This window comes from Vulpes lagopus, chromosome 7, assembly GCF_018345385.1.
Source record: "Vulpes lagopus strain Blue_001 chromosome 7, ASM1834538v1, whole genome shotgun sequence".
Classification (NCBI taxonomy): domain Eukaryota; kingdom Metazoa; phylum Chordata; class Mammalia; order Carnivora; family Canidae; genus Vulpes; species Vulpes lagopus.
In genome coordinates, this window is record NC_054830.1 from 30584913 (window position 1) to 30599569 (window position 14657).

The 14657-nt window shown below is 37.9% G+C and overlaps 1 protein-coding gene across 1 annotated transcript in view; it reads left to right on the forward strand.

Moving 5' to 3' along the window:
* The window catches only part of SYNPR (synaptoporin), a 293689-nt gene that overhangs the window by 232846 nt on the left and 46186 nt on the right, over positions 1-14657 (forward strand). Inside the window, exon 4 of the mRNA XM_041760625.1 lies at positions 14392-14590. Coding sequence (XP_041616559.1) covers positions 14392-14590 — 199 coding nt within the window. The remainder of the gene's footprint in view (positions 1-14391; positions 14591-14657) is intronic.

Below are 14657 nucleotides of genomic sequence, written 5' to 3' on the forward strand. Positions count from 1 at the left end.
TCATTCTCAATGCTAGTTTCACCACTGCAGGCAAGGGGAAGATGATGGCATTGACTTCAAAGTTACCAAGTCATTCCGAAAGAATTCTGTTCCAAAAACAGTGTGGGGGTGGTCCAAGGTTAATTCCCAACCAAAACCAAATATGCAGGAAAATCATTTCCTTAGAGCCAATTTTCCAAATAATCAGTTTGCTGAAAGATAGATTTTCCTCTTGGAAAATATTTTAACTGTATTAGTTGCCCTGGGCCAAGCCCTCTACCACATACCACCCCCCCCTCCACACACACACACATCTTCATTCTTACCAGCCTTCAAATTGAGGAGCATCAACTTAAAACATGGTAGCAAAACAGCTTGGGTAAAATCTCATGACAGTGTCAGGTTAATTATTTGACCAATTGATTTTCAGCCAATTAATTTTTAATAATCTAGTTTTTCCTGATCAACCATTCTGAAAAATTTGCACAGCTCCTTTCCTCTGCAGGCATATATGGAACTGACATAGATGAACCCCTGAGAAAGGCTGAAGAAGCATCCACTTTGCCAGAGATGCATAAAAAGCATTTGTTGGGGAAGCAAAAGGAAGAATATGCTACTGTGCAATGAGAATCCCTCTGGACAGACCAATTGTGGTAGATTGACTTCCTATATGCTCAGCCTCTGTCTCCTCATCAGTAGGGTAGGGATAATAATGATTATACCTCTCACAGCTCTGATAAAGAGTAAAGGAAAGACAGCATATAAAGCATATAATGCAATGATTAGCACAGAGACAGGGATCAATACCTACTAGTTATTGTTGGCTATTATCATTAATGACTCAAAACAGTTCCTCAAATGACACTTTCTCACCTCCAGGCCTGGAGCTCCAGCTCTTTAGCCACCATGCCCTCTCCACCTTCATTTAAATGTCCCTCCGCCAGTAAGCCCTCTCTGTCCCCTAGACTAGCTTAGGGCCCCTGTACCTGGTCTTAACCCTCATTGCTACTTATAGAAACAGATTGTCAGTTTTCTGCTTTTTCTAAGAACAAATACCCTGAGAGCAGAAACCATCTCCTATTGTTTACTCTGATATGCATAATCCCTAGCACAGTGCTTGTAGTAGATGAATTAATGAATGAGCCATCTGCTGGAAACATGGTGCTGAAGCCCGGTCCTGACAATGAGGCAAAGCCAGCACACAGCTGCACAGGTGTGCCTTAGATAACGAGGCCTATGAGAAAGACGTGAGAAGGTCTGGAGGGGAGGAATCTGTTGAGCTTCTCCAGCAGGCCCCAGAAGCCTGTGAGTTTGCTTCTATGTTTTACTTCTAGATCATATGGCTCTTCCAACCCCTAGACATGATCTTTCTGGGCCACTGGAGAGACTCTTCCTCATAGGAATTGCAGGATAGTAGAAGGTCCACTGACCCAGGAGCAGAAAGCTTGAGTTGTGACTCTTTCATTCACTGTGTGACTTTGATCAAGTGCCTGGTTCCCTCTGGTAGAATAGCTGAGGCATCTCTTTCTACAATTCTTTGAGGTAGGAGCAGGGTCAGCTTCTAGATAAATATCTGTTCTCAGACTTTAAGGAAATCTGTCCTTTCTCTTTCTATCCTTTTTCTTCCCTCCCTCCTTTTCATTTTGATGTAGCAAATACATGTTGAATATTAACCCCGCACCAGATATGACCTGGAAGTTAAAGAGAGGTAGACAAAATTAATAGGATCCTTGCCTTCCTGCTAGTTATACTCTAATGGGAGAGACACAAATAAGCAGGATAACTTCAATCATTTAGATGATAAGAATGATAAATAAGAGCAGTTAAAGGGAATAATGTGATAATAATAGATGGAACACCCTCTTTAGATTAGGTGGTCAGGGGAGGCCTCTCAGAGGTGGTTTCATCTGAGCTGAGACCTGAATGAAGAGATGAAGCTGACAGTGGGCTATTTGAGATTAGTTCAAAGGCCCCAAGACTTGGGTAGGGGAAATGCTGTAGGAAGAAAAAGAAGCAAGATGGTATGGTGATAGCAAATAGGTGGACAAGATCTGGTAATGTCAGTCCTTGTGGGCCCCGGTCAGGGGTTTGGATACAGCTTCAAGTGCAAGGGGAAGCACTGGAGGAGAATTTAATGCAGGGGATTGACATGCTCTGATTTATATTTTAAAAAGATTTCTGGTTGCACTGCAAAAAATGAAATCCTACCTGTCATGTTCCAATTGCAACCTGAAAATAGTATGATTAATCCCCTGGTTGCTGGCAAAGTACCAGAAACATGGGTGACATTATACTTACTGATAATAAAGGGCACTTTTTCCAACTTGAGTTGATAAATATATGGAACAAACTGTTTCTAATTAACTAAAATGAACAATATTGACTTGTGTCTTAGACATTTTTTTGCCAAAAAGGATTTGTGTATTTATGGTAATATTTATGGTATTATTGGTATGTATTAATAACTGAAGAATTGGAAGTGTACACTTCCATAGCCACTTGACAGGGCAATAGCTTTTTGGTGGTTTAAAGGAGATTGCATTTTGTTCTATATGTATAAGCAATTACTATTTATTTCATTATAATCTGGCAAATATATTGAATTTCCCACCCAGCAATGGTTCTACTAGGTTCCCTATCCTGAAGATTCAGTGACGCCAGTTATTATGTACAGAATGACATGACAGCAAGCAACGACAGATGACTAAATAATGGCTTGGTAGGGTAACTTTTTTGACAAAGCAAAATAGTAAAAAAAACATGCCATGTTTCCAGGTCTTTGAAATCTAATTTGAAAGCATTTTGAATTTTTAAAATCAACTTTAGTAATTAGATTTACACCTTGAATTTTGAACTTCAGAAGTTCTTTGCACACCTAAGAATAGTGACTATAGTTGCTTAAATATATGCAGACTACAGTAAATGCAATGTATTGCATTATCTTAGTTGAGCCTTACAAAATCCCTGAGATATAGGTGATGAGAAAGCTGAGGCTCAAAATGGGCACAAAATTTGTCCAAGATCACATAGTTGGTGGTTGGGGCTACTTTATCTTGCCTTCCAGTTAGGGGAAAAAATAAGTGAAAAAGTGATGCTCCAGTGAGCCTCAAATGGAGACAAATAGGAGGTATGCTAGGGCTGTGGGTGCACTGAAAGCTAAATCTCATTGAATAGACTAATATTCTAATATTTTTCTGCACGTTGCCCCGAGATATAAGATTAGATGAGGTAAATAATGGGTAGGGTAAAGGACCATCAATAATTTAATCTATGTCAGGCAAAATGTACGTCCATGAAATAGCCTGAATGAAATCTTTAGAACTCAGATGTTATTTCCACTTGTAGCACTCAGTCACCAACATCCTCAAGTTTAGTAAATCTTAACCTTTTTGGAGTTGGCACACCTATTAAGAATATGATAAAATTATGAAACCTGACCCAGATAGATGATTTTTTAAATGATTATGAAGCTATCTGAGATTTATTGTGAACCCCTGAAATTCATCTGTAGACCTCTTAAGAAGCCTTCAATCAGCCACTCATTTTAAATTTGAGAACACTGAGACCCAGAGAACAGTCCTACTTAAGGTCACCTGAAAATTGGTGCATAGATAGGCCCACAAATCTAAGTCCTCTCACTTTTTTCATTCCCAGATTCTGTTCTGCAGGCTCTAGACTCTGGGAACTATTCCATTTGAAATGATTGGCTCTCATCCTGAAAGTTTCCCCTTCTGCTTTCAGGGTATTCATATATCTTTTACTGTATGAAACTTTGGTAACAGTGATAATTACTGTTCTTAATTTTAATTTTTATTTTGAATGTCTTCAATTACCCAAATAAAAAATTGATAGTTCCCTCTGGTACCAGATTTCTCCTGGAAGTTATACTGATCCCCAAACTCCAAAATGCTGGGAAATCACTGCTTTTATTCACATGCCTCTCTATCGCCTCATCTCCCACCTGGAACAGGTGCAAAGCATTTAGGAGCAACAGCCTTATCCTTGAAGCTGATATTTAACAGAAGTGAGGGGGCTCTACAGGGCCTGATTCCTTCTGCATATTCATATTGCACATATTGCAAAGGGAAATAAAGAAGGAGGAAGAGTCTGTAGGTTAAGATACTGGAGGGACATGTCAACCAAATGCAATGTACTAACTTTTCCGGGTCATGATTAAATAAACCAACTTAAAATCATATGGGATAATTTGAACATTTACAGATAATTAATGATATAAAAATTAACTATTTTTAAGGTGTGAACTTAACAGTGTTGTGGCTATGTATTTTAAGAATTCTAATCTTTTAAAATACATACTGAATATTTATAGATGAAATTATATGATGTCTGGAATTCATTTCCAAATAATCTATTGGCAGGTGAGGGGTGGTGGTAGGAGGCACCAGGTGGTAGTTGACATGAAAACAGATTGGCCATGAGTTGGCGACAGTTGATCATGGAGAATAGAAACATGGAAAGTGATGATATGATAATCTCTACTTTGTGTAGGTTTGAAATTTTCTATAATAAAAGTTTTTTTAAAAGAGAAAAACAGTATGCAAGAGGGACAGCCCTAGTACACTCTTCATGGGATTGCAAATTCCTACAACCTTTCAGCAGGGTCTTTTGGCAATACTTATCAAAGTCTTTAGAAATACTGCATACCCGTTGTGATGGTTAATTTTTTTAAGTATAAACAAATATTTATTTATTGAGATATAATTGACTGTACATATCTAAAGTGCACAATTTGATAAGCTTTGAAAAATATATATACCTGTGTAACCATCACCACGATCAAAATAAGAAATGTATCCATGGCCCACAAATTTTCTTTTCCCCTTGATGATTCTCCTTCCTGCCTCTCATCCCATCTCAAGGCAACCATCGATCTGCTTAATTTCACTAAGGAATAGTTGAATTTTTTAGACTTTATATGATAGACTTTAATTCATAATTACTGTAGTAATTATTCTTTTTTTAATCTAGCTTGACTTTTTAATTTTTTTTTTTACTCCACGTAATTATCTTGAGATTTACCTATGTTTTATGTATCAGCATCCCATTCCTTTTTGTTGCTAAGTACTATTCTACTGTATGGATATACCACAATTTATTGATTGTTATGATGGTTAATTTTATGTATTTATTTGGCTAGACTATAGTGGCAGGTTTTTTGACCAAACACTTGTCTAGATGTACTATAAGGGTCTTTTTTTAGATGTGATTGACATTTACGATCAGTTGACTTTAATTAAATCAGTATTCTCCAGGATATGAGTGATCCCATCCAATTAGTTGAAGGTCTGATCAGCGAAGGCTGAGATCTCCTGTAAAAGAAGGAATTTTATCTCCACACTGCAATGCAGAAACTCTGGTTTTTTTCTTGGCTCTGGACTCGAGACTGTAGCATCAACTCTTGCCTGAATCCTGTGCCTATCAGCTTGCCCTATGCATTTCAGACTTGCTGGCACCCACAATCATATGAGCCAATGTTTTAAAATAAATCCTTGTATTCTTTAAAATATATATCTTATTAGTTTTGTTTCTCTAGAGAACCCTGATCAATACACTCCTTTACCCACCACTTCTACTTGTAGAAATATATCCAAAGAAAGTTATCATACAAATATCCAAAAATACATATTCAAGGCATTGTTTTAATAGTTAGATTGGAAATAGTCAAAATGTCCACTGGTGGGGGACCATTTGAAAAAATACTGTAAAACTGTACAATGTAACTATGCGGAGCATTCTGGCACTGTAATTTTTCTATGCTGTGCATATATTATAGACTATAAAAAGGAATAAAGTATATCTTCCTTTTTTAAAAAATGTGTGTTTTAGTCATACTATTAAGTAACAAACAGCAAGTTGAAAACCCTGTTTGGTTTTTCATTTTTGTAAGTTGTTAATACTGAGAATGGAATTATGAACAAACTTATATTTTCTTATAAACATTTTTATATTGGCTACATTTTTAAAATGCATATTTTGACTAAACTAATGAATCAAATCAATTTGACCTAAATTTAAACAAAATGTAAGACCAGACAGATTTCTGCTGCCCTCTCCCATGCTACTTGCATGTTTATTAATAAATATGTTTTTATTTATTAACAAATAAATAAATTTAAATACTTTACATTTTTTATTCATGTAACTTTTCTATATCATTCAAATAAAATGGACAGATAATCCATTATCTAGACATTCAAGTTTAAAAAAGAAAATTCTGGGATGATTTTTTGTTTCATAATTCACTTGAGTCCAGCACCACAGTTCAAGGAAGACAAACAAGGTAGGAAAAAAGGCTTTTCTCTGCAAATACAGATAATGACCTCATTATCTATTTTAATTTGACAATGTAGAGGCAGTCTGAGTTCTCTATGATTCAAATTCTATTTGAAGAAACTAAAATTAATAAATCATGGCTTCATGAAAATGGCAGTGCCTCTTTGCAAGCCATTATAATGTGTTTTATAGAGTTTTCCTTCTCTGGGTTCCACTCTAGGACATGCCCGGGCCTCAGTGCATTTCTTTTTAATCACCTCGTAGTCTATCTTTTTATTTTGAAATATTTGTGTAAACACAAACTTGTAGGGGACAGGGATGAAATTTTAAAAGATCCTTCTTAGCATAATATACTTCCAATACATTGGATATGTTTCTTTATGGCCTATGGAGATGAAAGGCACATGCTGGGTAAGGGGGCAGTCACTTTCCAGCCATGTCCTTTTGTGTGCAAGCACAACAAATCGTGTAGAAAAGAGTATTGTTTTCAGTAGCCTTGATTGCATTTTCCAGTGTCTTGCTCAGTTCCCCTTGCTCAGTATTTATTCAAAAAATTATCTTCTCTAATGATAGAATGGAGAGCACAGAAAGTAATGGAAAGTTCCTCCTATGAAGACAATAAACTTTAACACATTTAATACATAATCACATCAAGGAGAAATGACTTAATTGTGTGTAAGAGCAGAAGTACAGCATTTTGTCTTTCACTTTCTTTTTGTCTTTTAAGAAAACATTTTTAGTGAATATATGCTGTTGTTACAAGAGATGAAGCTGTTTTTGATTTGACTAAGGCTAGGACAAAGATGTCTGGAAAATGATGCTGGCTGCCTAAAAATGCCATTTACCTGAAGATAAGGAAGCTGGAGATCAGCTCTTAGGTCTAGCAGACAGGAGTGCAGGTCCACTGACCTTCCTGGGAACAAACAGCATCATTAGAATACCTGAGACACTCTTAGGATGTTTGTGAACTGGATCGTTTTATATTTCTGCTTGCTTTGATGTTGGATAGAGTCTAGTAATGACCCTTTTAGTCAACAGAGTCATCCTGCATATACTAATACTTCTGGTCAGTGAGTCCTGCATCTCGAACAAACTCTCTCCTTTTTCCTTTGCAAGATGAAGTCTTCAAACTTGTTTCCAACGTTAGCAACCTAAGTCCAAGTACTATGGTCTTCTCTCAGTTCTCACTGCAACCAGCATATTTCCCAAGACTGTTCTCAGTCCCTGCCTTGTCCCTAACTTCTGCCCTTTCCACCCCAAATAGATCCTGTACCTGCACCCCTGTGATGTCATTCTCCCCAGAAGTGGACCGTAACATAGAAATATGCCTCATGATGAGCTGGTGGCATGAAGGAAACTTTGTTCTAATCAATATGTGAGTCTTTAGAACCAGTTTGAAGTCACCCATGAGCCCAGGGAACAGTGGGAAAAAAAGGTCCCATACCCCATACATTCATCCTATGACCACTCTTCTGTGGAAACACAACTGAAAGTGGCAGGAGAGGGAGCTAGCCACAGAAAGGCCAACAGAAAAGCCAGCAATCATGTAAGAAGTCAGTATATGTGTGATTGATTTAAAAAATTAATAGCACTGCATTTTTTTCATATGAGAGCTTTAGAGTAAGTTTTGAAGGCATTTAAGCTCTGTTTTGAGGCCCTTACTCCCACAAGTCACTTAACCTCTCTTCCCACTTTCTTTGCCACTAAAATAAGAGAAATAGTATGCACTTCATCAAGTTTGAAGGTCCAAGTGAGATAAAATGTGAAAACATTGGGTATGTGCCTGGTCTATGTCATTGTCATTGGTGATTGCCATCCAGTAGTAATAGAATTGTCACCAGTATCCTATATAGCATTGCTATATGCCCTGCTTCAAGCACTGTAGGAAAACCAGGGACATGGCAGACAGAGGGCCTGGTCCTTTTCAACTTCCTAGAAAATCTCCATTCCCATTCCTCGCAACTCATTGCTTAGCTTCTCCAATGACTGGCCCATGGGGTTCAACATATCCTTCCTGAATGATTGAAGGACTTGAGGATCATGGATAATTCAGTAGTTTGGAAACCTTAGAGATGGAATTTGAATCATATGTTTAAAAATAAAAACACCTTAGAGCTGTTTTCCAAGTTTGCCTCTTCTCTATGCCAACTGGGTAATCTTTGATGATTCTTTCAAGATGACTGAGCTCCAACTTCCTCATCTATAGAATGGAGAAGGTTTCTGGGGAGAAAAAATGGATCTAGTTTGTGAAGATGTTGCTAAACTCCCAGGATTTTGTAGTGATTTATGCTGTGAATCATAAAGGCTAAGCAAGAAGAGGTGTGTGAGTGTATACCTGTACACACAAATGCATTTATCATGCAGACACATATGGCTAGCAAAAGATAAGTCAATCTACAACCAGACAAATGCCAATATTTCATATTAAGAAGAGAGAAAAAATGGAGCAAGAGGATTAAAGTCTCTATCAACTGATAAAAGGATTGAAACGGGGGCTGCAGAAAATGATCAAGTAAAGAGAAACGTGCTTAGCACCACAATTTGCCAGTTGCCCTCTAATCTTCCCTTGGCTGCTTTAATTCTAGCTGTGAGAAACTCAGTGACAGCAGTTTGCTCCCCAACATCCTTAATGCTTTCTATGTTTGCTCCTGCGGGATCACCACCACTGGGACATGTCATTATTGTCTCTCCCTGAGCCACCCTCAGATGCTCTGTTAGGAGCTTTAGTCCTATTTTCTTCCACAGCAGGTGAAAGATATTGTCAATAATTTCAAAAGTCTTATTACCAGATGTCCATAATGGTACAGTGCTACCTAAACATGAATCTGTGCCTTTCTGTACTGAATATCTCACTTTGTATAAAGAACCAGGGGCACTACAATATCACAGTTTCAGTACATGATGCATTCAGGTTCATTTGCCCTCTGCATGCTTCTGAGGCAAATGTTAAAATAACCCAGGTCAAAATTTGGAAAATGGGAAGCTTTTAATGACTTCCTATTGACTGGTCTGCAGGGATTCAGCTCTGTCATTGCTGGGTAACATGTACAGTGCAATATTCACACACTTCAAGGTGGAAGCACAAGGAATGTTGATTTAGAATCCTATTCAGTATAAGTCATCTGCCTACCATTAGATTAGATGGCTTGGTCATTTTTATAGACATTCAGCTGGAAATCTAAGGATGTTGTAACTTGAGGAGCAGAAACATATAGTGGTTACTAGTGTGGGTTCCACCTAATCTTGCATTCAAGACTCATCCCTGCCCTCCATGAGCCACATGACCTCAGACAAGCTTACTGCACACTCTAAGCCTCAGTCTTCCCATCTGTATAATGGTCCTAGCAATAGTGCCTACCTAAGAAAAGTGTTAAGAGCATTAGGTGAGAAATATGTCAGTAGAGAAGCTAGCATAATCCCTAGAGGTTGAAAAATGTCAGTGCTTGTTATCATAAACATTTTTATTAATAAAGCAATGCCAACTTGCTTAATATTTTTCCAGTCCCCACAAACAGAATTAAAAACTATGGGTGCCTAGTAGTCCCTTTTAGTGTCATTGAGGCAGCAGTGAAATTATTAAGACTGTGTTTATTTGTTGGTAAAAATGTTTTTTAAAAAACTACCCTAACATGGAGGCTTTTCTTTGGTGGACACAATGCAGTAAAATCCAATGAAATTCAATTACCTCTTGATTGAGTCAGGCCAACCCAGAAGGGAATTATACATTTGAAATCAACAGAATTGGATTTGGTCCCTTTTGCAGGCTCAGCAATTGCTCCCTGACAAGTTCCTCAGAAGATCAGAGGTGGCCCCACTGGCATCCAGATTCTGTCAACCGACATGCTCTATCTGTACAGAGCAGGGTTTTTTTTTCCTTGTTTAGGTTCTAAATGAATGATATCTGCTCCCAAAATTATTACAGTTGCTAAACGCATGCTGACTATAAAAATCTCTCCCTCCACAACAAACCATACATATTTATGCATTATATGTAGCTGATGCTTAAAAGAACTCCTCTGTTAAAATATATGCATTTAGTAATATATATCATCATATAGTGTTAAAAATGTTCAGTCAAATGAATTATTATGCTTCAGACTATTTTGAGCTGACATGCTCTTTCTTTATAAATGATCCCTACTCCCTTCCACAGAATAGGCATTAGCTTAGAACTCACTTCAATTTCCCTTCTTTCTCTTGATTTCACCCCAGTGTAACTAGTGGACTAAATACCAAGCTATAAATCATTGGCATTAATAAGCACAGCAGATTTCTTAGTTGAGTTTTGTGCATGTGTGCCTTGTACAGATAACCACAATTAAATTTACTGTAAATCATCATAATCAGTTAGCAATAGGGAAAATGTTGATATTAAGCTTAATGCATAGGGAAAGAAAACACCCAATTCTTCTATTGTTCTGCTCCCTGCTGCCCCCACCACACACAAAGATTGCAGACCCGGTCTGTGCATGTCAGCTGAGGGAACTGGTGTTGGAAACACCACTGTTCCTGGCATGTGGAAAGCAAGTGTGCAGCAGGTGACATGGCCCTGCCTGCTTTTTGTTTTATATGTTGTTCATTATAAAAAAATCTTTGCAATCTTCATCTCAAGATAAAGACTCCAATTTATAACCTGGCCCACCATACCTCATGGTGAGGTCCCCTGGTGACTTCTTCATCTCACCTGAAACCACTCATTCTCTTTTCCTTCCATGTTCCAATTTTTCAGGACATATTTCATCTCTTCCCATGTGCTGTGCTCCTGGCCTATGCAAGATCTTGGTACATGCTCCTTCTTATCTATTTTTTAACAGCTTTATTGAGATATAATCCACATACTATACAATTCATTTGCTTAAAATGTACACACTTTTGGTTTTCAGAATATTCAGAGTTGTGCATCCATCACCGTAGTTAATTCTAGAACATTTTCATTGCTCAAAAAAGAAATCCTGCATCACTTAGCTAGCCATTATTCCCAATTCTCCTATCCCCACCACAACCACCACCACCACCCCTAGGCAAGTGCCAGCCTACTCTTTGTCTCCATAGATTGGCCTTTTCTGAACATTTCATACAAATGGAATCATACAATGTGCGGTCCTTTGTGACTGGCTTCTTCCACTTAGTAGAACATTCTCAAGGTTCGTTCATGTTGTAGTATGCATCAGCACTCCATTCCTGTCGCTAATAGATAATATTCCATTGTATGGATGCACCACATTTTATTTATCCATTTATCAGTTGATAGACATTTGAGTTGTTTTCACTTTTTGGCTATTATGAATACTGCTGTTATGAACATTCTTGTACAAGGTTTTGTGCAGACAAATGTTACCATTTCTCTTGGGTATGTATCTAGAAGTAGAATTGCTGGATCATATGCTAACTCTATGTTTAACCATTTGAAAAACTGCCAGACTGTTTTTCCAGAGTGGCTGCACCATTTTACATTTCTACCAGCAATATACGGAAGTCCCAATCTGTCTAATTAGAACTTAAATTCCAATTTTATCTTATTATTCTTACCCAATCTCATCAACATTTGTTAATCCAATCTTATGCTCTTTTTTATTATAGCCTAGTGAATATATAGTCATATTTCATTGTGTTTTCATTCTTAACTTTCGATCTGGACGATTTTTACCCATTTTTCAAGCTGCAGCTTAAAAGTCACTTCCACAGGGAATCACCTTGACTGCCCCACGCCACGCTAGCCTCGGGCTCCCCTCAGAAAAATGAACTTTTCCCTCTAAACTTGAAGTTCAACATGAGTAGGGCCCATCCTATGTTCCTTACTCTATCCCAGCATCTAGCCATTGTGTGAACTACTGGCTGCTTCCTAAAAATTTGTGGAATAATGACATATTATAAAACAATGGGAAAAATGTGTACATTTTCTGAAAATCACCTATTTGAGAAAATTGCCATGATTACCTTTTAAAGCTATTTCATTTTTCAGCATTCCCACAGACCAAATTATTGATAAATATTTTACTATCTTTGGCAAGGGGAGGAAAAGGACTCTACAATATAACCATGACAAATACTTCTATTTTCCTAAATTGTACTGAAGCATACAACCTTTCTGGTTGATAAGAAACAGGAGGAACCTCAGTATACACAAGCAAGATCAAGTAGACTGTGTAAACAGCTCTCTCTTAAGGCAAGCAATAAATAAAAAAGACTGGGTTTCTGAGAAATAAGGAATCAGAGGGATCAGACTTTCCCACACTGGTTGTCAAGGAAGCTATGTCCCTGGAGATTCTGGTTCAGGTGGTCCAGGACAAGACCCTGAAATATGTTTTTAACAAAGCCTCTAGTGATTGCAATGCTAGTGGCCCATGACCTTCACTTTAAAAAACATTCATACTACCTAATTGTCTCATCATTTAACAGAAACAGGTTAATATAGAAATTAAAAACACAAGCTCTGGAGTCAAACACAGATTTAAATCTCTGCCCAATTTACTAGCAATTTAGGACAAATTACTGAATCTTTCTAAGCCCATTTCTTATTCTGTAAAGGGGGTGGGGGCAATAAAGTGCCTATGACATGGACATTCAATTAAATAAAGAGTATAAAACACAGTATCTGGCATATAAGAAATGCTCCAATGTTGGAGTACCTGAGTGGTTCAGTTGATTGAACATCTGACTCTTGGTTTGGGCTCAGGTCATGATCTCATGGATCATGGGATTGAGCCCCATGCTGGACTCCATGCTCCGTGGGGAATCTGCTTGAAGAGTCTCTCCCTCTGCTCCTCCTTCTGCTTTCTCTCTCTCTCTCTCTCAAATAAATAAATATCTTAAAAAAAAACAAGAAACACTCGAATGTTAGTTGCTATTGTTATTACTATTTTGTCATTATATTATCTAAAGTATAAGAGAATGTGTACAACAAATATGTTTTAAAGGGATCAAGTTTTGCTTCATATGAAAAATACTTTCTAAATATTAATTGGGAAATTACCAGGTTCATCAATGGCTTTATTATTATTGTTACCTTCATAGATAATTTTCCAAGTGGTGCTTTGCTGATATCACTGCTAGGGCTATTCTGAGTGCCTTCCTAATACTCAAGGAATAATTTAGTCATTTCTTATGAAGCAGAATTTTGGCTCCTATATTAAATTATAATTTACCACCTAGTTCACAGCATGAGCTACAATACTAGATATAACACATTCCCTTAGGTGTCATTTATTGAGCAGAAAGTCTTATCCCCCAAATCTTATTTTTCTCTATTAGGTAATATATTGAGCCTGAATGCTTTCCTGATAGAACTTACTCTCTAAAATAGAAGTTCTAAAGTTCAATCAAATTAGTATTGATCTGTCATCCTACAGAAACAAGAATGTTCATTCATTTATCCAACTCCTATATAGTGAGTGTCTAACAAGTGTCAGGCATTCAGGATACACATAGAAGAAGAAAATCAAGATGCCATTATCATGGAAAGAGCAGTGAAGGAAAAAAAAAGTAATTAAATACGTCATCAAGATAGTGTGGCTAGTGATGAGTGCTATGAATGAATGATGCTAACCAGGGCAATGGAATAGCAAATGTCCACAAGAAAGGAGCTATTTTGGATTAGTAGTCAGGAAAAGGCTCTCCCAGGAGATGACGTTTGAATACCAACAAGGAGCCAGCCATGGAAAATATCAGGGGACAGGGTGATTCAGGAAAAGAGAACAGTCAATGAAATGACTGTAAGCCAGAAATGAGCCATGTTAAGGACCTGATGTAAGATCTGGTGGGTCACATTAACAAGTTGGAGTTTGAGTCCAAGCACAGTGAGAAAGTACTGGGTAATTTGAGCTGGAGGATGTCAGATATCGTAATTTATCATCATTTCAGGTTCTCTCTCCCACCCCACTCTCACCTGTTAGGGTGACTAGATATTGGGAAACCCAGTGGAATTATGCTTCCCTGCAATATTTACTTCCACATTTCCAGCATAAATCTGTAATTTCTTTAATGAACTTGTCATGAAAGCATGCCTTCCAACTCCCTGATCACACCTGCTTTGCTTTAAAACATGTCCACACACACCCCCACCCCCACCCCACTCGGTCTCATCTGCATTGTAAAGTCTCCTTCACTCTGACACTTCAGGTTGCAGCAGGTGACCTTTGAGGTGCCCACGTGCGAGGGGAAGGAGCGGCAGAAGCTGGCACTGACTGGTGACTCCTCATCTTCTGCTGAGTTCTTCGTCACGGTCGCTGTCTTCGCCTTCCTCTACTCCCTGGCCGCCACCGTCGTTTACATTTTCTTCCAGAACAAGTATCGGGAAAACAACCGGGGCCCACTCATTGTAAGTGGCTTACTTCTTTTTTTTTTCTTTTTAAGTGGCTTACTTCTTGAAATAACTCTTTCCATCC